This window comes from Anoplophora glabripennis, unplaced genomic scaffold, assembly GCF_000390285.2.
Source record: "Anoplophora glabripennis isolate ALB-LARVAE unplaced genomic scaffold, Agla_2.0 scaffold665, whole genome shotgun sequence".
Taxonomy (NCBI): domain Eukaryota; kingdom Metazoa; phylum Arthropoda; class Insecta; order Coleoptera; family Cerambycidae; genus Anoplophora; species Anoplophora glabripennis.
The window spans coordinates 199,531-223,191 of NW_019416757.1; the positions used below are offsets into that span (position 1 = coordinate 199,531).

The following is a 23,661-nucleotide window of genomic DNA, read 5'->3' on the forward strand; positions in this document are numbered from 1 at the left end:
TATACTTACATTGGGATTATTCTCTATCGAATTCAAAATACGAGCTTCTGCTTCTGCTGTTCTAGTATTCCGTTGTCGACCTACATCAAAAATTCTAGTTTTGAACGATCCAAATTCTCCCAGTCTTCGATGAATAGTACTGAACATTCGCGATTGGGGTAGGTTTCTATTTGGAAATGCTTCGCGATACAAACGTCGTGCTGCAAGAGCATTGCCAGCAGCTAAACCGTAATAATAATGCATGTCCCGCAACTCCACGTTAGAGTAATTGTTGTTCATTTTTATTATTATTTTTATAATAACAATTACTACAAAAGAACTTGTACAAAATTACAATCTGTCAAAACTAATTCTTCACAAACTTGTTTCCAAGGCAACTAAGCGCTTGTTTCCAAAGCATGCTATGTTTAATGTAGACAATAAATTAAAATGATTTCGTATTCATCACATGCAAGCAATGTTATTTTAGCGTTTTTCTCGAAAACGGTTAGATTTAACGAAACAAATGTATACCTTTTTTATGTCAAACGGTGGGCAAATTTATAATCCTCATCCCGAAAAACCCTCATATACGAAATTTCGTCAAAATATTACGAGTGTGACAAAAGGTATTGGAAAAAAAAACTGCAAATAAAATTTAACTTTAACACCCTGTAACACCGTTAATAATCAATTTTGGAAAAAATGTTAAAGAAAGAGGTAGGATTTATTTTCGGTCTAGAATTATCCCCTGAATTTTTTGCTCATCATTTCCAGACATCCTGTATAATAACAATAAATGACAGTAATTTTTATTCTCAACCCCCGGCCAGGGGTGAAAAAAGATAAAATGAAGGTGTTTTTCAAGATAACTCAAAAGGGGTAAGAGCTAGAAAAAAATGTCTTATAAAAGTTGTAGATCATAAAATTGTACATAAAAATTGCCTATTGACTTTTTATTGTACTATTAAATTTAACAGAGTTAGGGAGACTAGAAGTGAAGGGATCATTTCAGAAATTTAAAAAATCATAACAAGCAGAAAAATGAATGAATTTTATATATATTTCTTTCAATCTACTCTAAAAAGTGTATAAGGACTATCTTTTCAGAGAAATAGATTTATTTCTTTATATTTAATAAAAAAGTTGTTACAATTTTACAAAGCGAACATGATTTTTTATTTTTGTCTTAAAATAAAATTTCGAAAGCAACTTTTTATTATTTTAATTAGTCAATCGATTGGCAGAAAAAAACGTTTTAGTGTTAAATCATAAAAATTAACGATTAAAAAGTTGACACACCAAGACAAAGCAAAAATTTGTTTAGAGGGCCCGATGTTGTTAATATAGCGATTGCGAAAATAAAAATAAAATAGAATGTCTTCTCTGACAATTATTAAAATTTATATAGACCAGGGCATTCTTGGATGTAAGAGGGGGCAAGCTAATTTTTGCTGGAATACCTTAGTACAAACGTAATAAAAGTGTAGATCCCTAGATCCGGGCGAGGTCCGGAACATTTTCAATAATGCAAAAATGTTTAAAACATTTTAAAAATACCTATTTTATCTGAGTTTTTTAACTTATATATTGGAACCTATGCATTTTGGAAGAATATTGAAAAGGAAAAAAGTTTTACAATTGAATTTTGCACAATATACTGCAAGTTAAAAATGTTTAAATTTATTACCGATGTTGCAAAATAGCAATAATTGATGAAAAAAGGCAAAATAATTTTTTTTTTGGTTAATTATTTTAATTGCTCCGAGGGCATTCTAATTTTGGTAAAAAAAATTATAATTTTAAAAAAACTAAATTGCAAATTGATAAATGTAATCTAATTGTTAAAAAAAAGAGTGTTAACTTTAAAAATTTACTGTGACCGTCCTAATCAACCGATTTCAATTTTTCAAAAACCATTTGAAAGGTTGAGTGGTAATTTCTATGTGAAAAAAATTTGATGTATCTAGATGCTTTATTTGAGGCTGTGCAACAATTTGAAAATTCGAAAATTTTTTCAAAAAATTATTTTGCGAAAACTATCGAACCGATTTTAATGAAATTTGGTGTGTTATTTTATTATACTCTAAAGTTTTTTTTCCAAAATTAGAATACCCTCGGAGCAATTAAAATATTTTTTAAAAATTATCCAAAAAACCGATTATTTTGCCTATTTTTCATCAATTATTGTTATTTTGCAACATCGGTAATAAATTTAAATATTTTTAACTTGCAGTATATTGTGCAAAATTCAATTCTAAAACTTTTTTCCATTTCAATATTCTTCCAAAATGCATAGGTTCCAAGATATAAGTAAAAAACTCAGATAAAATAGGTATTTTTTAAATTTTTTTAAACATTTTTGCAATTTTGATAATGTTCCGGACTTCACCCAAATCTAGGGATCTATTCTTTTATTATGCGAGTTGTACTGAAGGTAATCCAGAAAAAAATTGCTTGCCTCCTCTCACATCCACCTCAAAACAGATCCGCCCTCGTCTAATAATATTTTTAATATTTTTCAAGAAATCTGATCTGAAAATTTTCCATGCCAGAACCACTGCATTACATTTTTTTTCGAAACCATTATCTTCATCTAAGATTTCCATTTGAACTTTTCTGTTTTTTAAATCAAGAAAGAATAATTAGTTGAAAATAAAGCTGGCGAGTAGTATTTTATTATTGAAATATTTCTGAGAGGACTGCTCATTTTTTTAAATCATTTTTTTACAATAGTGTCCTATCTAATTGTTATCTAATGCATATTTCAATTGAATTAAATTTATTTTACACAATCTATACTCTACATTGTAAGTATTCTTTACCAAATAAAAGTATACCTATTACTTCAAAATAATCGCTATTTTCTGTTTATCGAGTAACAGCAACTGAAATTTGGCTCCGAACTGTCACTGGAAGAAACGAAATAAACGAAAAAAATTGATCACTTCTCTTAATACCAATATACAGGGTGTACCAATAAAGTTGCCTCTCCATAAAATAAATGAAAAACAAGGCTAACAATTTTTCCTAGAACGACTCCTTCAAAGAATTGATACAAAACACAATGTTTGACCATTTACTGAAAAATCATTAAAGACAATGATTTTTAAGTTTTAGTTCCCGTTATAAATAAACATACTTCATACAGAGCCTTCATAAATGTTTACAAGCCACGTAACCTCAGAGCTTAGGCAACCCAACATTGCACGATTGGTACTAGTAACGAAAATTCCCTAGATCTTAGAGCGTACCAATTATTAATGACTTGTTTACAATGTATAAATCTATAATAAATTAAGAAAGTTAAAAATAAGCATTTTAAATAATAATAATATAAAACAGGGACTGCTTTTTATTAATCAATTAAAAAATAGGGCATAAAATATCCTGGACCGCAAAGAAAATTAAATGTTTATTCAACCTACTAATACGTAAATCAGATAATGTGGTGGGATTTTAAGGAAGTGATTTGTCAAGCGGATTGTAGGTACATAGCTATGTAACAAGTAACATTAGGTTGAGTGAAGTAGCGCACCATATCCGTAACAACACCGAATGGAATTCAATTATCCACATCACCCCTTTCTTATAAAAATGTGAGGGTGATCCGCTTGGCAAGTCAAGGATGGCAAATAAAGTCCAATGCACCTGCTTATTGTATGGAGTATAAAGAAAATTAACAACATGTATGACGTGAGACATGTATAGGTATTATGAGGAGGATCAGACTTAATTGTTACTATTACTTTTTGAATTGCCATGGCCTTAAATATAAATCAATTAACTTCTAATCAAGGATTTCTTGTAGTAAACTGAAAGGCAATTTCTAACAACTTTTTTTATCCACTTCATCCAGGATGCCGCCATAATTCGTTATAATTCTATTGGTTAGTTCTTGTCGAATAATATGAGCGTATTTTATGTCGGGGAATTTTTAAAAAAATTATGTTTTTCATATGCTTGTAAAATAACAAATCAAATATTATGTATGGTTTACATGTTTCACTTTAATAATATACATAACAAAATATTATTTTTTTGTATGTCAACCACAAAATAAAATAACTTCTAATTAGTAATGGTCACAAAGAACAATCGTTCAACGTTTATCAGAAAAAATTTATACTGCCTTTGGCGCCAACAATATATATGTGATAGTGTTCTTCTTTCTTTTAGTAGACAGACTGTACTGAAAGTTGGAATGTGGAAATAACATTAATTAGAAGCACCTATAGTTTTATACTTTATTGTGATTAGAGGAGAGCTATCAACAGAGTGTGTAGAACATTTTCAATTATCTTACGACTTTTCCATTAAGTTTACTTGGGCGTATGTGTTGACGATAGTTAAGCGTAAAACTGACTGACGTATATTATGGAAATGCAACTTTTTGTCGGTTTATTAATTAATTAATTAATTAACAAAGCTGTTGCAACCCAAATATCTTTACAACACAAATTTATTATGCAAAATATGTTCTTCAAAAGTCAAAGTTGACATTTTGGTTTATATTACGTTAATATTTAGATTCTGCATCGTAAACTCTGACATTTTAAGCACTATACATGCCGTATGTAAATATGGAAATTACAGGTTTCAACTTAAATTGTCTGTTTATATACAATATATAGCCATTATAACTACTGGTGTTGTAAATATAGTGAAAATTTGATATTTGGACTGGTCTCAGGTGACGTCATGCGCAAAGAGGACGAAATTGTGTCGGCTAACGACCATGTGATAGTCGCAAACTACTGCAGAATTGCAGAAACAAATCCGAAGTTAATACCACATAAAATATGTGTTAATACGTTATCATTTTTTTTTATGTTGGATATATACTTGCATTGACAGAAATGCAGAAATAAAGAATTGAATATACCCATGTGGGTCTCTTTCTAAAGCATCTACTAGAAAGAGATATATATGCCTCGATACCGTGTGGCATTTTATCATCCCGAATCGAGTCAGTGTTCAAAATCGTACGATAATTATCGTACATATGCGATAATTTCATGGTATGTGTACCATAGTACATTATTATTGTACGCAGATTGTACGATAATTTCTAATATGATGCAAATTTTGAGAATTCATTTTATTCCTACTCTGTCAGCCAATAACAGGCGCTATCTATTGGCTCATTCCTTCCTTAGGTAACGTAACGACAAAATCCTATGTTCCATGGAGACTTCTCTTTGTTCCTTAATTACCAGATCTTTTGTTCACGATTTCAGAATCATAATAACCCCCCCCCCACATACCCCCCATACCCTCCTTACTCCTCCCCTCCCGCGCTACCCTAAGGGCCACCTTAGCAAAGCGCATCCCAGGCTGCATAGCCGCACTACCCTACCCAAACATACCATACATAAACATGACATCACCCCCGGGGTTTACACAGACGAGGCGGCGAAGCAAGAAGAGCGCCAGAAGAAAGGGCCCTAGCCGGCGGGGCCCAGCCAGGACAAAAGGAGGTCCCACAAAGCGCCTACACCGGCCGCATTTGCGGTCGGGGTAGACGACGGATGGGGCCCACNAGAAGAAAGGGCCCTAGCCGGCGGGGCCCAGCCAGGACAAAAGGAGGTCCCACAAAGCGCCTACACCGGCCGCATTTGCGGTCGGGGTAGACGACGGCTGGGGCCCACCTACGAAGGCTGTCCAGGCCTACACGAGATGAGGCAGGGTAAAGAGGAATAATCCCCCTCGATCCCAAATCATTGAGGCCAATTTCTAGCCATGGAATAATGGCGCGCGCGAGAATCATAACGCGTTACGATCCGAAATCTAACAACCCCGATTGGTTTCCATCGGATCATGGATAAAAGAAAAGAGCTTATATGTAAACTAGTTTTACATGGATATTATATTTTTTGTTCCCGAGAATATATTGACATAAAATTATATTGAAAAAGTTTATGCTTTTATTTGTCACTAATAACCTACTATCGTTCCATATTTATTTTTTCCTCATAAATTCGAAATGCACTATGGGTCTTGGGTTGGGACCAGTGCAATTTTTTTGAACTAATTTAAAATGTTGCCGCCGCTATTAATTTCAAAGTGTAATTGGTTCAGAGTATGTGCCATACGTAAAACATAAGGTAAAAAGGTTATTTTAATTTCAAACGATAGTTGACAAGTGGTTGCAAAAATATCATTACTTTTAATATGATTTTTTTTTATTCATTATAGACATTATTTTGATAATTAGGTACGATAATTCTGGTCCAATTAGGATAATTCTACGCTGCGGGTACAATAGCTACCTCACTTCAGGTTGTGAACACTGCCCTTCGTTTTGAATTTAAACCTGAACTGAACGTACTCCAATCTCCAAAAAGATGTTTTCGGAATGTGAAAACTAACCCAACTTCCTAAATTTATATTCATATTTATTTTTTTATTGCTTTTAAAAAATTTGAATACTAGTTACTAGTATGAGCTTCGAAAATACTTCTGTAGAAAACATATGTAGAGTGTGTTTGGAAAAATCTGATAAATTATATCCTCTACTAGGAAGAATACCAAATGTTGATGAAGATATTTCAAGTATGATTAATTACTGCACCCTAGTTGAGGTGATACATTTTATTTGTATCAAGTTAGATGTCTGTATATATAGGATATTTAATTTTTTAGGTTATATTAGAAAACGATTTACCAACAGCAGTTTGTATACCGTGTTTTAGGACTATAAGAATAGCTTATAATTTCATTCGACAGTTCAAGGAATCAAACAGAAGATTGCTCGAAAATAGGCACAAACATGTTAAAAACGAAGATAGCAAGAAAAATGATTCTCTATGTGAAATAGAATATAATGAAGAAGTACAAGATTATAACAGTGATAATATTGAAGAAATAATTATTGAATATAAGGATTTTGATAATGATGTAAATGATAGAACTAATGTAAGGATAATTGAGGAAGATGTCGAAGAAGGTGAAGAAATACAAATTTTTAATGAAGATTTGTCTGTTGAAGAAGGAAGTTGTATTAAATATAGCGGTGATTTTGAAAATAATGCCTTAGAATCTAATGTAAGCGAAGGGGAGTCTGCAGACATTCTAGTAAATGAAGAATTGCAAAACAAATTATCAGAAGACTTAGTAGAATCAAGTTTTTGTTTGCAGAAAAAGGACACACAAAATTTTGTATGTCCTATTTGCGGGCAGTCGTTCTTAAAGTTCGAAGTGGGTTTTGTAAAACATTTATTAACTCATGAAGACATTAAATTAAAGTGTAATAAATGTTCCTTAGGATCCATATTAACTGTAGATCTCTATGTCCAACATTTTAGAAAAGCACATCGATTTCAGTGTGATATTTGCAGCAAAAGCTATGGCCGGCGAAGTGGGCTATACTATCATATGAAAACTCATAATGATAGAAAAATTTTCAAATGTTCTTATAAAAATTGTACGAAATCATTTTTAACCGCATGGTGCCTGAGGAAGCACCTTCATACTCATTCCGAATCTCCAAAATATATTTGTAGCAAGTGTGGCAGCGAGTTTAAAACTTACGGTACATATAAATATCATCAGAAAACCCATGACGGGAAGCGAAACTACCTTTGCACTGAATGCGGTCAAACGTTTTTGCAGTCGATTCACCTCAAATATCATATGTGGAAGCACACCGGCATTAAAATGTTCCAATGTGAAAAGTGTTGTAAAAGTTACACTTCTCAAACACAATTGAAGAAACATAAAAAGAAAAAGATTTGTGAGATTGTGCCCGTAATAATGAAAAAAAATAGTAAATGTTGATAAATATAGTTTTGAAAATATGTATATTATCTTTTATTTGTTGTTAAAAGCCTCATTTTGAATTAATAAAAGCAGAAAATATGTGCTAGAAGAAAATTGGTGACACTGCTGCAGCTTTTCAGAAATATTTCAAAATCAAAGTGAACTTATTGTCGAATCACTAAATCAGATGGAGAACACGATCCACCTAAGAATTGTGAGGCACGTGAACCCATTGTTTTAAGTTACTAGAACCAGAAGAAGAAGAAGAAAATTTTTGAGTGACGACGTTTTATTGTTGACAAATTGGTTATTACGTCAATTTTTAGATTTGTGCGTATAAAGTTTAAAAACATTAACATTTCATTGTGTTATTTCACGAAAATTGGGATCCATTTAGCTATACTAAAAATTTTTGTAAAGGCATTTAATGTAGAAACATCGGCTGAATAAGTATTCTCGTTAACACACAAAACATTCAATAATGGATGAAGATATTTTAACTACCTTAAAAATCCTTATAATAGGAGAGAGTGGTGTGGGAAAATCGAGCTTACTATTAAGGTTTACGGAAGACAATTTTGATCCAGAACAAACTTTAACGATAGGCGTAGATTTTAAAACGAAAAGGTTAACGGTGGATGGAAATACCGTAAAATTAGCTATATGGGATACGGCTGGCCAAGAAAGGTTTCGCACATTGACCCCTTCCTATTATCGAGATGCCCAAGGTGCTATATTAGTATTCGATGTTAGTAATTACGCCTCCTTTGCTAAGTTGGAAACATGGATAAACGAACTAGAAACATATTCTACAAAAAGTAATATAGTAAAAATGATAGTTGGGAATAAAATAGATATTGTAAGTATTCTAGACTTCAATATAATTTTATGTAAACGTAATTGATCTTTGCTCCAGGAAAAACGTGAGGTACCTAGGGAAGAAGCTAAAAACTTTGCAAGGAGACATCAAACCCTGTATATCGAAGCTAGTGCTAAAACAAGAGACGGTGTTGCATCTGCTTTTGAGGAATTAGTGCATAAGGTAGATATTTTTGAAGTTAGAATATCATGTTTATGAACTTTTTTTTTCAGATAATTCAAACTCCTGGGTTGTGGGAATCTTATGCAGGTGATAGTATTCATATTGGTGAAAAGGAACATCCATCTCATTCGGGTTGTACATCGTATTGCAGTCTAATCTAGAGCTTTCATAAAAACTATTTAAATAATAATATAGCTAAAATTTAAACCACATGCTTCTGCATGAACTTGAAATCGGTAAATGGTAAATACCTCGGAGTATGATCTGTGTAATATATTTAAATGTCACCATATTGGAAAGTAAGTAGATGGAAATTAAGCAATTCTTCTATGGTTGTATTTTCCGTTAATATATTAACATCCGTACAAGGTGGTCACTAGCTGAATGTGTATTTTATTATTTCAATGCTTCTTTTTAACAACTCGTTATTGTTATAGTATTTTTGATAAATACATTTTTTCATAAATTTGAACCTATTATCAACTAATCTTTTAATTTTTATAAATATGGGACATTGTAGCAATTATTTTCATTTCAGAAACACTGGCTGATCGTTTTTAAACTTTGTATTTCATTAATCTCATTTTGTAAATGACAAAACTTGATTTTATAGATACAATGTACAAAATTATATATTGCGTTAATGTTATGTACTAACTGTAATCACATTATAGCTGTTTTATAATTTATTTACTTAATATATAGGGAATATATTAAATTTGTATGCAAATATATTTTATTTGAAATAAGGTCTATAAATGAAAAATAAAAGTACTAAAAGGTGTTATTTTCGTTTATTTATAAATCCTTTTCAATAGTACACTTACATTTTTCATGCCCTTCATGATTTCGGAATATTTGGACCACAAAAATTAATTTGTTCAAGATCGCTTGTATTTCAAACTTCCAAATCTAAATAGTTATAACATTTAAGTGTTGCCTGGATGTGCTCTTTTCGGTAGCCTGTTTAATACGTCACGTTTTCTTTGTAACAATTTTGCCTTTGTTTCCTGTACAGATTCACATTCGGGAGCGTAACATATGTGCAAAACACCTCCGTAAAAAGATTTCGTGTCTAGTAATCTCTTGGCGATGCGGGCAGATTGTATCCTACGATACTGAACATGATAACACTCTGTGAACATTTCCGTTGGGACATTAGGAACGACATGAATGTTTACTAGTTCTCCATATTTTGTGCACAATCTCTTCAGCTCATTTCGCAGGTTTATTGAAGGTACTCCGTAGATGAAAAGATGTTGGGATTCTGAACTAATCGTGTACACCTAGAAAATAAGTTAACTGTTGGTATTAGGTTGTTTGAAATGTTTTAACTACGAAAAACAGAGATGTTACACAGGAGTACAGTAAATTTACCTTTACTGCTGTTAAATTTCTGCCTTGTCTGTATGCTGGTCTTGTTTGGCAAAGTTCTAGCTGCTTATGATGGTTTTTCAACTTTTCTGTTTTACTCATCATTAGGTTTATTATTTCTAATCAACAAAATGATCCCCCTACGAGGAAAGTGTACAATAAATATAACGGTATTACAGTGATAAAACCCATTGCTTAAAAGTTTTAACTACTTACACTTTGTATTCCACTCAAAAATAAATAAAACTAAAATTGATTTCAATATTTTCAATCAGCTGATAACTGTCATAATATTCTAACTCTTCACAATAAGTGCGTTTTGTTGGATCAATCCCGGATTTATTGGATTCTTTAGAATGACATTTATCAATAAAACGATTCGAATCAAATCTGATATTAGACAGATGCCGAATCTCAACAACGGACCAATCAGGGAGACTAGAGTAGTCTCCATGGGACCAATGCTACACCAGCTACCTAAGTAACCTCCACAGTAACCTCACAAATTTGATCTCCCCACCACTTAATTCCATATATATCTTAATTCTAATAATTCCATCTCAAACCACAGAAGCAAAAGTTATAACCGGATTCAGATTATCCTTGCAATAAAACGCCCATTCTGCATAATTCAATTCCGGAATCAATCCAACAAAACGCACCTATAGGTGTGCTTTGAGGTATAAAAAATGTTACCGTGAAAGATTGATAAAAATGTATAAGATATACAATTCTATTCTGGAGTTTCAAAAAAAACATAAAAAAATGTGGGTGAGATATTTTCTTGGCTGATAATTAATTATAGAGACGAAATAGATAAAAAACAAACTAATCAAACACGTTTTCAGAATATAAACAAATACAAATGGCCGATAAATGTCACACGAGCACAAAAGTAAACACCGGAATACGGAAAAAGTTTAACCTAGTTAACTTTTATCCGGAACGCATGCGGATCTGTCACTTTTTCAAAATGGCTGCTGTGCGTCCAATATTTTTTCGATATTGTGATCACGTGATTCCGCATCTCCGCAGTTCCGCACCACATACTTCTATAGGATAGAAGTATGTGTTCCGCACTAAATTATTGTACATGAGGACCGGCCATTACCCTGCCTAGATACAAATATATCTAGAATAGAAGTAAGTCTAGTATAGTCTAGACTTAAGTGATCTGATCTTGAATCTCTTGTCTAGACTAGAAGAATGTCTCGTCTTTTTTCGTAAATCCCTATGATCACAGATTTTGAATATCACTAATTATTATTATTATGTATTATCATTGTATAATTATTTACTTATACGGTATTATGTAACATATCCACATATCTCTAATCTTTGTCTTATCAATAGGTATATCAATGGTACATACATCGAATATATAATATATATATATATATTTACAAATACAATAAAAAAAAACTTAATTTTTTTCAAGTTTTTAATAGGATACTAATGAAAATTTGTATTTGTTAGTAAATAAATAAGGCTTTAAAGTAATGTCCAGTGCTGTGGTATCCGTGTTTAGTAAAACAACTAATATCTATAAGGAACTACAAAGAGTTCTTCCTAATATTACATTTCATTGTGTGCAAGAAATAGGTTTATAAGTTTATATAAATTTACTTATAGATACTGAGGCATATTTTTTAGAAAATGATGAACAGTTTCGAAAATCTCACATTATCGTAGGAGATTATGATCTAATTGGGCCTCACATATATAATTTGCCACATGTGAAATTGGTACAAGGTACTTGGGCAGGTATCGATGCACTTATTCCGCATATCAGAAGCAACACGCCTCCCACATTTCCTATTGTTAGGTTCACGGGAAACCATTTTGGACGTCTCATTGGAGAATATGTAGTTGCATGTATTGTTAATGTTGAGAGAGGTATATTTGAAATGAAGGAAAATCAAAACAAGCAGCAATGGGTCAGAAAAGGGAAAATAACCGAGTATAGGTCTATATTTGATTTAACAATTGGAATATTAGGTGTAGGAAATATTGGTGATAAAAGTAATAGGTAAGTAAAATGTAATCGATATTACCTCATTAAAGTGAATACTTTTAGTTGGGAGGCTTTTAAACTACATGGGTGCAACAGTTTTTGGGTATGGAAGACGAGACTCGATTGATCTAGTGGAAAATAATCATATCAGCCAGTATTTTAATGGTAACGATTTAACTCGATTTTTACATAATTGTGACTATGTTGTCAATGTATTGCCAAGCACTGATCAAACTAAGGGATTGTTGCATGGAACTGTTTTGGAGAATTGTAAAGGTACTTATTATATATTTTTCCAAGAACAACTAAGGATTATGTTATTTTAGAAAGAGGCACAGTATTTGTAAATGTTGGGAGAGGAAGTGTAATCTCCGAGGAGAGTCTTGTCAGGGCTCTTCAAGAGAAGTGGATATCTGGAGCAATTCTGGATGTGTTTGACAATGAACCATTGAGGGAAGAAAGTTTATTATGGAAAATGGAAAATGTAAGTATAACATGTATAATGAATCGGTGTCTATATATTTTTTAAGGTATTCATATCTCCCCATGTGTCCGGAATGAGTCGAGCAAAAGATATAGCAGAACAATTTAAAGAAAATTTGGAATTTTATGAGAAAAACTTGCCTATACCTGGTACTGTAGACTTTTCTAAGGGATATTAAGCATGTGTATGGAGATCTCGAGCTATTGACTATGATGTTACTATGAATTTTTAAATATATTAAGCGCATTGTAAATAGACGTTATTTTTTGACATTCCAGTTATTGAAAAATTCACAGTAATTGTTTAAAATAATTTGAATCTGAAATCCAGAACATGAAATTAACAAAATCATTATAATTTAACACTATTTTAAATTTTAAGAAAACGTTCAACATAACCACAATTGAATTTTAATTTTTAATTTCTTTCACTAAAGTTTAAGTAGAAGAAGAAAAATATCAAAGCTTAGAGAGAAGAGAGATCGGAAACGCTCCGTCTACTTATAACGTGGCGCCATCTTTGCACATGTTTCTGCCGATAAAAATGAGGTTTTATAATTTTTTTTCTGTTATTTCCATATTTGTAAATCTTTATTTATCCATAAATATGCGAATACTGTAAGTACTTTGGTTTTCATGTATGTATGCGGGCATAAAAGCTACCCTCTTTATTTGTCAGTCCGCTTCAGACTGTCTAGTCTCCCTGCTTCAGTGCATGGAGACTTCACATTTCAGTTCGTGGAGACTACACATACACAAGGAGCCCGAACTCCATGTAAACAAATATTTTACCAAATTAAGAGGGCGTTAGTGTCCCATATGCACCGTTTAGAGAGGGGAGATCAAAATAGCGGCAGTTTTTATTTACTACTATAAAAACAAATTGCAATAATCATTGACTTGACTTCTACTTTTTAGGTTAGTATCTATACCTTCCTGATATATATACTCGACTCATTATAAAATAAAATTGGTTATTTGCTTACTTCACTCGTATTTATTAAGCTACATTCACTTCGGTACACATGGAACACTAGCGACACCCCAACTTCTGCCATTTCTTGGACAAATTGTAGGCTTTTTTTCGCGAGTGAATATTGGTGAATACATCTGACTTGTAGTTACTGTTTCTATCTCTTTTTAATCTTATTTGTAACCTTGTCTAACCTGAACAGATCGCGAAAATGTAAATATTCACTATTCAGTGGTGCGCCTGTCATATGTACTTTGACGACTTTGACATATGGCTTCAAGGCTCCCCATATATGTTTTTAAATTTTTTATATAAAAAAATTAAACTAGAAAGAGGTTAGGTCGGTTTTTTATGTAATTCATACGAAAAAGACCTGAATTACAAATGATTCCACCAATATTATCTTTGGCCTAGGTCACAAAAAAAAGAGGATAATCCTGAAGCAAAGTGGATCGCAAATATGTCCCATATAAAAAATTAATCTTACGACCATTACTTAAGTAAAATATTTGCTGTTTCAACGTCTACGTTTACTAAAACATCTGTATCAGAATCCGTCATTTTGCTGAACGATTTTTATCCTCATTCAAATAAAATGTCAAAAAGAAAAAGGTTAAGTTACCGGCTGACAATACTAGTTGAATAATACTAACAGAATATTCAGCTGAAGGGTGAAGACATGGAGACTAGATAAGGAGCACGAACTCATACGGGAAAATTGACAAAATTTGTCCAAGAAATGGCAGAAGTTGGGGTGGCGCTAGTGTTCCATANTATCCTCTCGGCCGTCTTATCTCGAGATGTTGTAGCTCGTTAGAGCGTTGGAACAATCGAAACATCTGCGCACTCGCTCGAGTAGTGCAGGTATTAGTAACGCTGTGGCCACTGTCATTCGTATCCGAATAATCGAATGATTCTATATGACCACTCGAGATATCTCGAGAGATTTTCATAATCGATATAATCGATAATTTTCATTCGAGTAGTCCCATCACTAATTTTCTTATATCAGTGATGTAATATCACCATTTATTAGGGTTCAGTGTCAGTGGTATTCGATTGTGTTGCTGGTGGGGTGGGCGAGTTTGTACTGGTATTCCCTTTTTTTAATACAAAAAATCAAATGTAAGTACTGTAATACAATTTAATAGCATTTTCCCTCATAAACTTATAGAGCATGTAATGATTTTAAACATTTTTTTTTTCAGTTTTTCGTATGTTATGTAATAAGTGAGGTTATACAAATTTTTCCTATATCTGGCTATTGAAAAACTAATAAAGATCTTTTTGACAATTTTTAGTTAAAATGGCTGCAATTCGTTCCATGTCTCGTTTACTCACTCGCAGAACTATTAATACTGCCATTAAACGAGGGTATGCAGATGAAATGAGCTTCACATTTGCTGCTGGCAATCAGGTACATTAAGTGAACTCTTTAATTTCAGTAGACAGGTTGGTTGTTAAGTATCTTCATTTTAAAGTCGAGCGATATTTAGTATTATGCAATATTATTGTAGGACGACTGTATTTTAATATGTTAAATAGAATTTATATGTAACATAAAATAATTTATGATTTAGGTGTATTACGATAACAAGTCTGTGAGGCAAGTAGATGTTCCTTCTTTCTCTGGCAGTTTTGGTATTCTGCCAGCTCATGTACCTACGTTAGCTGTCCTTAAACCTGGAGTTGTATCAGTATTCGAAAATGACGGCAAAGTTAACCAAATTTTTGTATCAAGTGGAACTGTAACCATCAATGATGATTCGTCAGTGCAGGTATTACAGATATTTGTTAATTTTTACTGTTATTAAGTGTATTTTTTGTCTCAGATACTGGCGGAAGAGGCTCATCCTGTAGAAAATCTAGACGTATCAGCAGCAAGGGATATCCTCAGCAAAGCTCAAAGCCAGTTGTCATCTGCTAGTACTGATGAGGTATAGACAATTTTACGGTTTACTGTACATGTATAATTTAAATATTAATATTTTTTAGGCGAGAGCCGAGGCGCAAATTGCCGTTGAAGTGGGTGAAGCTTTAGTTAAAGCTGCCGAGTAAACAAGTAAATATATTGTATAGCTGTTAACATTTTTTTTTGTGGTATAAATATAATATTCAAACACTTCTGTTATTTTATTTGTGTAGAATTTTTTTCAATAAAAATCGTTAATTTTGTTTGTTGATATATTGTCATTTTAAATTTTTGAATAAATGAATGTCTTGTAACAATACTTAATCTAAAAAAATTTTCAAACAGAGCCTTAATAAATGTTTCCAAGCCACGTGATCGCCGAGCTTAGGCAACCAACAATGCACGATTGGTACTGCCAACTGAAAATCCCTAAATGTTAATGTCGTCAATATTAATGATTCATTCACAATAAACAATGACAAACTGTTACGTCCACGCTCGAGATAATGCGATTGCTTCGACATTCTACTCTTATTGTGTTTTTAAGGTCGTCAATATCATTTAAAGGCGAAGAGTAAACTTTTTATTTTAGGTATGGCCAAAGGTAAAAATCTATAGCAGTGATATCCGGAGATCTAGAAGGCCCTTCTAGGTTTACAAACTCTTCTTTTCTTTTGAAAACTTCCAGCTGCCGCCAAATTCCTTGCTAACTTTCCGAAAATTTTAGCTGATGGAAGTTGTCTCTGGGGAAACCGATGTTGGTATAAATACCTGGCAGCTTTAGTGTTCTTTCGGCACTCCATAAATTAAAATCATATCTAGATTTTCTTAGTTATAGTAAGCATTCATGTTATAATTAGTTATAGATAGAATAGGTAGGTACAAAATGTCAATTATTTTGACAAACCGTTATTTAGAAATGTCATAATTCAGTTGTTTCTGCAGCTGGCTATCATTTTTCAGAATAAAGCTACTGAAAGTAAGGTTCATCTTTTTTGCTGTTTTTCTAGCAATATTTCTAATGAAACTATGGATTTACTTATATATCTGAACGCGGGAAAAAATATCTTCCAGAATTGATAAAATAATATATAGTACTTACACCATTTGAACAAAAACAGTTGACTATTGCAATTTCGACATATTACCATGGATACTATCTAATAATACCATTGATAGAGTTTGGCCCGTTGAGCGGCGATTTAAAAATATATAGGGTTTGTTACAGCTACTTGTTAAAATAAAAGAGATATGAGGCCATTAATAACAAAATGAATCACCCGGTATATATTAAAGTGTTATTATACAATAAATGTTTATAGAAATTACGTATAAAATGGTATCATTGAAAAATTAATAAAAAAGTAATAAACACTGTTTAACTTTTCATGGACTATCGCTGTATATCTCGAGTATTTTAAATTGGAATATATCTTTTCATATTTTTGTATGAAATGGTTACTTGCAAAGCGATTATTTTAATATGATCAAATTTGATTTTAGTCATGCTTGTCCAATCCTATAATGAAAAAAAGTGGATTTTTTAAATTAATTAGTGATTTTTTTTTTCTAAAAGTTATAGTAATGCATTCTAATTCATCACTAAAAACCTTGCTACCAAAATTGAATAAAATGTTTTGTGTATACAAACTTAATTTTTTTATTTTAGTGTAACTGTTAATCAAAGTACATACCATTAAAATTAACTTATTAATATCTTTTACTGTTTGTATCATATTAAGCTGGCAAGTTCTTATTTTTTTTTTTGTGTAAACCATTAAAAAATAGTGTAAGAGCTTAAGAAAAAAGTTTATAAGGAAAATTACTAAACAAGAAAGAACAAAAGTAATAAAAAGGTTGAAAATGCATAGGTAAGGAAGTTGGTTAATTGAAATAGCAAGAATTACTTAACCTTATATTATCACTGTCTTCGCTATTTTGCCACGTATTTTTTGTTGTGAATATTTTCAATAAATGTAAAAATGTAATTTTTTATTAGCAATTACATAAAAAAATACTTGAAAATTGAATAACTTAAAAAGAAAATCCCACCTATCTTAATAGTTTTGAAGTTTACGATAATCAGAATACTTACATTGCATATAATTATTTTGAGCTGAAAATGTGAAAAACAATAAAAAATAAAAACATAGGTAGTCCCATGTAAAGTGAAACACAGTATACAAGATATAACAAATTTTTAACAGTAGTATTTGAATGTGTTGCAAGAATATGTACATACTTATTTGGTACTCAAATTGGTATTCTTGGTATTGGTATTGGTACACTTGGTATTCAAATTACTATTAAATTGAATGTAGCTAATACTTTTCTCCTAACAAAAATATTTAAAAGTTTGTAGAAAAAATGTAATTATATACCTTTAAAAAATCATTAATTTGTTTTGCCAACTCTGGAAAATGAAGTATTCGTATGTAGTAAAGTAATCAATGAAATTATTGTACAACCCTCGTACACTTTTGTTTACGTTTTGAGCGCTAGTTGGTGGAGAAAAGTGAAACTACCGTGCAAAAGGTACATAAACATGGTTTTTAAAACAAGTTTCTATTGTTCTTTCAATAAAAAGTAGGTATTAATGTATATAGTTAATGTACCTAATTAACAGTTAATCAGCTTAAAACAGCAATTTCGAGATTAGCTAATTGGTCGCCACATAACCTCGAAATGTTTTCTGCATTCAAACGTTAAAGGTCAATGAAACATCAAACAAAATTTTTCGTATGGTGTTGAAAGATTTATTTGATAAATGCTTAAATAGCCGCATTTTAAATTTAGGTGTATCGTTACTTAAACAATTAGTGAACAGCATCGGACGTGACAAGGTAAGTGAGTCTGTGTTATATGTATATTATTCTCAATTTTTATTTCTATTTTTTTTTTAAATGAACCACTGGCAGTTATCCACTATTATTATACGAAGCGCGCTTTTTGTATTTAATGATCACATTTGGAAAAGGTCCACTGTGTAGATATATTAATAAATAATATAAATAGTTCTAGTTTTGTAAGACCCGGGACAATTTCTGTTTTAGTTGTGACTTGAGTAATTACTAGTAGAAGTAAGTTTTGGTACTTTTAATATAGAAAATACTTTTGAAAAAAAGTGATCAAATAAATTTTTTTTCGAGATTACTGCCAAATATTTATTTCAGTTTTTGTAGAATTAAATATGTACCTACGTCGTATAAAATATTTTGTGTTTTAGATGACACGAAACTTGGCAGTATTTGATTTTGATCATACAATTGTAAACGATAATTCTGACACTGCTGTTATGAAATTAGTGGATAATAAAATTCCGAAAGAAATCAAAATGTTGCACAGGTCCGATGGCTGGACGGCTTATATGCAGGGTGTCTTCAAAACCTTACATGAAAATAACGTACAGGAGGATGCTATAAATAATCTAATAAGAAATTTACCTGCAGTGCAGGGAATGCCAGAGTTGATCAAAGAGATAAATGAAAACTTAAATTTTGACGTAATTATTATTAGCGACTCAAATCATCACTTTATCGATTTATGGTTGGAGGAAAATAATTTAAAGAGCAACATATTGAAAGTGTTTTCAAATCCGGCAAAATTTGAGGATGGATTGTTAAAAATCAGGATGTACCATTTGCAGGACCACTGCAAACTTAGCACAAAAAATTTGTGTAAGGGTCAAATAATGGAAGATTTTGTAGCTGACCAAAGACTAAATGACTTAATTTATGACATGATTGTTTATATCGGTGACGGAATTAACGATTTTTGCCCTATTTTAAGGCTAAGAGGCAACGATTTGGCCTGTGTAAGGGATAAGTATAAATGTGTGGATTTAGTGAAGAAATCTAAAGATGGCAGGTATGTCGATGATGATGGAATATCTAGGACCGTGAAATCTAACGTGTGTATATGGCAAAATGGGTACGATATCATAGATTTCATAAAGCAGCAAAATGGTCAGTGCAAGAAAGTTCAAGTCCTGTAAACACTTATTTACGTGCAGTTTTTTGTATTTAGCAGTCATGTACACAACGGTAAAGGAGAATTATGTGATAACAGTATTTTATAATGTAAATAAATATTTTAAATGCTTTTATACTTACAAATATTTAATGTGATAATCAAATTAATTGTTCTTAATCCACAACTAAATATGTAACACATATTATACAGTTTTTAAAGTATTGTGATTTACCTTATTACCTTTCTTTTAAAGACTATTGATTAAAGGATTTTTATAGGGAACTACTATGACTTTCAAAATATTTTATATATGAATCGTTCAAATGGTCATTTTAGTTGAAAAAACCGCGGAGTACTATTAAATTAGAGGGTGGAAATTGGAGATGGGGGGAAAATGCACGCCTTTCAGTTTTTTAATTGTAGCTCGAAAACAAAGCAAAATTTCTTTATAGTTCATAGGAAAAATTATTTAGAGAATTAAATTTTCCATCGAAATGGCTTATTTAAAAAATTTAAAAGGAAAATTTTATGCAAAAAATCGTTAATAAACAATTTGAAAAAAAAAAACAAAAGTTCGATTTTTTGATTTTTTTTACTTTTTTGCCTCTAGTTTTTTTTTTATTAAAGATAGGTATAGGCATTGCATCATAAAAAAAAGTAAATAAAATTTCCTTCAAAATAAGAGGCTTTTTAGATGAAAATTGACTAATATATGGCCGCTCAAACTTACAATTAGCCAATTTTCATCGCGTTTACCCTTATACATTTTAATTCTCATTTTTTTGCAAAAAAGGAAAGAAATAAGACGTTCAAGGATTTTCATCACAGGACTTGTTCGAAGGGTCATTAAAAATTAACAAAACCGCGGGGTACTATTAAATTAGAGAGTTGAAACTGAAGATAGGGGTGAAAATGTACTTTTGCAGTTTTTTAAATATAGCACGAAAACGAAGCAAAAGTTCATAGGAAAAATTTTGTAGAGAATTGAATTTCCTATCGAAATGGCTTATTTAAAAAATTTAAAGGAATAATTTTATACAAAAAAACGGTAATAAACAATTAAAAAAAAACAATTTTAAGATTTTTTGATTTTATTTACTTTTTTGACTATAAGTTGTAAAAATCTTTATTCATTTTTAACAAATAAAACTTGAAATAATTTTTTATTACGTAAACAACCAATTTATTGTAAAAATAATAAGAATTATAATCATCATTATGTTAAAAACGACGAAAATCTAAAAAGTATTAAGTTTGACTGGTTATAACTCAGTCAGTATTACTCCAAAAACTTTTGAAAACACATCATTTTGAAGGGAATCTCATCAAGTTTTTTGGTACAGCAATTTTCTTTGCCTTCTAAAAAAATTAGAGTTAACAAAGTAAAAAAAAATTAAAAAATCTTATATTTTGCTTTTTTTTTTGTTTATTAACGATTTTTTGCATAAAATTTTTCTTTTAAATTTTTTAAATACGCCATATCAATGGGAAATTCAATTCTCTACAAAATTTTCCCTATGAACTATACCGAAATTTTGCTTCGTTTTTATGCTATATTTAAAAAACTGCAAAAGTGCATTTTCACCCCTATCTTCAATTTCAACCTTCTAATTTAATAGCACCCCGCGGTGGCTGGCTTAGTAGACTCGGCTGCGCCTCGTCTATTAAATACCAGTCGCGGCATTAAATCTTGTACTTTACTGCCTAGTTAAAACAAATAACTGTTTTGTGATTTTTTCAACTGTTTCAAACCTCTAATTTAATAGTTGCCCGTGGGTTTTTCATTTTTAATGACCCATTGAACAAGTCATGTGATGAAAATCCTTGAACGCCTTATTTCTTTCCTTTTTTGCGAAAAATGAGAATTAAAACGTATAAGGGTAAACACGATGAAATTCGAAAAATTGGCTAATTGTAAGTGTGCGGCCATATATCAGTCAATTTTCATCCAAAAATACTTTACAGCTTCTTATTTTGAAGGACATTTTATCTATTTTTTCTATCTATGAAGCAATGCCTGTACCTACATTTATTCAAAAAAAAACTAGAGGTAAAAAAGTAAAAAAAATAAAAAAATCGAATTTCTTACTTTTTTTTCAAATTTTTTGCATAAAATTTTCCTTTAAAATTTTTTTAAATAAGCCATTTCGATAGGAAATTCAATTCTCTAAATAATATTTTCTATGAACTATAGTGAAATTCTGCTTTGTTTTCGAGCTACAATTAATAAACTGAAAGCACTCCGCGGTTTTTTCATCTAAAATAACCCGTTGAACAATTCATGCAATAAAATTGCTTGAACGTCATAGTTCCTTTTAACCCTGTTTTTTTGGATATAATCAATAGCCTATTAATAGTACCTACTGGGTTAACTTTTGGAAAATTTTGTATATTTTCTAGGAAAAAATACTTAAAATAATGTCCTTGGTTTCAAAAAGGAACTTTTAAAGTGTTCTCCACTTTTTTAGAGTGAGTATTTATTCTAAAAATAATTAACAATATTTTATTAAAGGTTTAGTATTTAGAGAAGGGTGTCTGTGTGTAGAAGTGGCGAATAAAGCTACCACAAAAGATCATACTATTTTTGATGAGATTTTGTCTCATAGCATGAAAACTGCTTGTTCCGAGGTCAAATTCGAATTTTTTATACCCAATTTGCTAAGATTGGTGTTTCCAGAGAGCAATTATTTATTTATTTTATATTCTGTGCAATGAAAGAAAACTGAACGGTCTTATGCAGCTTATCATAACGACTAATTGAATTGAACTGTATATTTGCTGCTTCAATAATCGGTTTAAGACTGCTGCATGTTGTCGAGACCTATTTTGGTCTGCTGGAATCTTCTGCCCAAGTATCTGTAAAATGCCGCTCATATAATTTTCTACCAAACTGTTTCTTAGATCTAAATATGTGTCTAGATGTTTTTATCTAGATTTTGGGCATATCCTACTATACGACCCTTTAACATGAGAAAGTTGGATATAACAGAAACAAAAGTAGTTTATAATCATTTATTATTCAATTACAGTTTTTAATTACATTGGCACCTATTTTAGTAGCCACCATTTCATTCACTGAAACAAAAATATATACATGGATTCGTTTTGAAGTACTTTTCCAAACACATTCATATAAATCTCAAAACAAAAGTAAGGTGTTACATGTAGATATATTCCTTTGTATTATGTCGACAACATAAAAGTATCTAACTATGGTATCATATTCATATATTTTTGAACATTTATAATACTGTTCAGTGCAGCTTCCCTCATCTTTAAAAAATATTAAGTCTTCAGGTCTTTGGCATGTCATTTAATTTTAAATTTTATATAAAGGTTACTTACTGTCTATTTGTGTATGTAACAGTACAAGCGGTAGATGTAATAGGGAACAAATTATAACGTCTGTAAGTACGGAGACTAGTTCTAATCATTGATGCATGTTGCACTACAAATTCATATAAAAATGCAAAACTGATGTGTTATCGATGATTATTTCTCTAAACAGTAAGTTTTCTCTTGTTCAAGTGCTATGTTTTTCTGGAACACTTGGTCGGTTGCTAGTGAAATTCCCAAATTCATAAGAAAAATCTAATGAACTTATTGCTTGCACATTTAAATAAAGTGTGTATTTATTTAGACTTGCTTTATATTATTTAAAAAAATGTGCTAACTTTGGAAGAATTGTAAATTAATATTTCACATTGAAATACTCCTTTTATATAGAAGTACCTATTCTTTTTATTTTGATTTTATAGCAATTGTTTTTCCTTTTTTGATTATTTTATATTTTTTAAATCACTATTTAATATTAAATAATTGATAATTTCACTTATATCTTTTATCAAGGTACTGCAAAAATTCACAAAAATTATCTACTTTGTATTGTAAGATACCAAAAGAAATAAATACGAAAATTACCTCAAACAAAAACTTACCTTAAATTAGTAATTAGTGCTATTATTTATTTTAAATATCATTTTTTAAATATAATCGAACATTTCTTCCAAGAATTTTATAAAAATTGAAGATTGTCAACTATTTTTTTTGTAAATTATTGAACCATTTAAATATTTCTTTAGAAATAGTGTCAAAAAAAAATGGAAGTTACATTATTCAGTTGCATTTAACATATAAACAGCAATAGGAAT

The 23,661-nt window shown here is 30.9% G+C and overlaps 6 protein-coding genes across 10 annotated transcripts; 5 read left to right on the forward strand and 1 right to left on the reverse strand.

Moving 5' to 3' along the window:
• The first annotated feature begins 6,345 nt into the window (after nucleotides 1–6,345).
• On the forward strand, nucleotides 6,346–7,761 carry LOC108913967 (gastrula zinc finger protein XlCGF46.1-like). Of its 2 annotated transcripts, none has more exons than XM_018719635.1 (2): nucleotides 6,346–6,563; nucleotides 6,625–7,761. In XM_018719635.1, exons 1-2 carry the CDS (start codon nucleotides 6,423–6,425, stop codon nucleotides 7,756–7,758), a joined length of 1,275 nt encoding a protein of 424 aa, XP_018575151.1. In that variant the 5' UTR covers nucleotides 6,346–6,422; the 3' UTR covers nucleotides 7,759–7,761. The 2 variants fall into 2 exon arrangements, with proteins under 2 accessions (XP_018575151.1, XP_023311185.1); XM_023455417.1 differs by having other exon boundaries at nucleotides 6,346–6,534.
• A 236-nt stretch (nucleotides 7,762–7,997) lies between these two features.
• LOC108913974 (ras-related protein Rab-18-B) lies at nucleotides 7,998–9,081 on the forward strand. The gene is made up of 3 exons (XM_018719649.2): nucleotides 7,998–8,599; nucleotides 8,657–8,782; nucleotides 8,833–9,081. Exons 1-3 carry the CDS (start codon nucleotides 8,222–8,224, stop codon nucleotides 8,941–8,943), a joined length of 615 nt encoding a protein of 204 aa, XP_018575165.1. The 5' UTR covers nucleotides 7,998–8,221; the 3' UTR covers nucleotides 8,944–9,081.
• Nucleotides 9,082–9,546: 465 nt separating this feature from the next.
• On the reverse strand, nucleotides 9,547–11,100 carry LOC108913975 (RNA-binding protein 48). 2 transcript variants are annotated; one of them, XM_018719651.2, is made up of 3 exons: nucleotides 11,082–11,100; nucleotides 10,160–10,296; nucleotides 9,547–10,068 (listed from the first exon to the last, which is right to left on the reverse strand). In XM_018719651.2, the coding sequence occupies exons 2-3, from the start codon at nucleotides 10,259–10,261 to the stop codon at nucleotides 9,712–9,714; spliced, it is 459 nt and encodes a 152-aa protein (XP_018575167.1). In that variant the 5' UTR covers nucleotides 10,262–10,296; nucleotides 11,082–11,100; the 3' UTR covers nucleotides 9,547–9,711. The 2 variants fall into 2 exon arrangements, with proteins under 2 accessions (XP_018575167.1, XP_018575166.1); XM_018719650.1 differs by lacking the exon at nucleotides 11,082–11,100 and adding an exon at nucleotides 10,373–10,829 and having other exon boundaries at nucleotides 9,548–10,068.
• A 478-nt stretch (nucleotides 11,101–11,578) lies between these two features.
• On the forward strand, nucleotides 11,579–16,412 carry LOC108913962 (glyoxylate/hydroxypyruvate reductase A). Of its 2 annotated transcripts, none has more exons than XM_018719628.1 (5): nucleotides 11,579–11,758; nucleotides 11,810–12,178; nucleotides 12,234–12,446; nucleotides 12,497–12,654; nucleotides 16,131–16,412. In XM_018719628.1, the coding sequence occupies exons 1-5, from the start codon at nucleotides 11,656–11,658 to the stop codon at nucleotides 16,188–16,190; spliced, it is 903 nt and encodes a 300-aa protein (XP_018575144.1). In that variant the 5' UTR covers nucleotides 11,579–11,655; the 3' UTR covers nucleotides 16,191–16,412. The 2 variants fall into 2 exon arrangements, with proteins under 2 accessions (XP_018575144.1, XP_018575143.1); XM_018719627.1 differs by lacking the exon at nucleotides 16,131–16,412 and adding an exon at nucleotides 12,701–12,942.
• On the forward strand, nucleotides 14,642–15,750 carry LOC108913963 (ATP synthase subunit delta, mitochondrial). Its single transcript, XM_018719629.2, has 5 exons — nucleotides 14,642–14,751; nucleotides 14,928–15,043; nucleotides 15,207–15,404; nucleotides 15,459–15,563; nucleotides 15,622–15,750. Exons 2-5 carry the CDS (start codon nucleotides 14,933–14,935, stop codon nucleotides 15,682–15,684), a joined length of 477 nt encoding a protein of 158 aa, XP_018575145.1. The 5' UTR covers nucleotides 14,642–14,751; nucleotides 14,928–14,932; the 3' UTR covers nucleotides 15,685–15,750.
• A 1,642-nt stretch (nucleotides 16,413–18,054) lies between the features above and the next one.
• On the forward strand, nucleotides 18,055–19,701 carry LOC108913965 (probable phosphatase phospho2). 2 transcript variants are annotated; one of them, XM_018719632.1, is made up of 2 exons: nucleotides 18,055–18,381; nucleotides 18,765–19,701. In XM_018719632.1, the coding sequence occupies exons 1-2, from the start codon at nucleotides 18,280–18,282 to the stop codon at nucleotides 19,530–19,532; spliced, it is 870 nt and encodes a 289-aa protein (XP_018575148.1). In that variant the 5' UTR covers nucleotides 18,055–18,279; the 3' UTR covers nucleotides 19,533–19,701. The 2 variants fall into 2 exon arrangements, with proteins under 2 accessions (XP_018575148.1, XP_018575149.1); XM_018719633.1 differs by lacking the exon at nucleotides 18,055–18,381 and adding an exon at nucleotides 18,570–18,618.
• The last annotated feature ends 3,960 nt before the right edge of the window (nucleotides 19,702–23,661 follow it).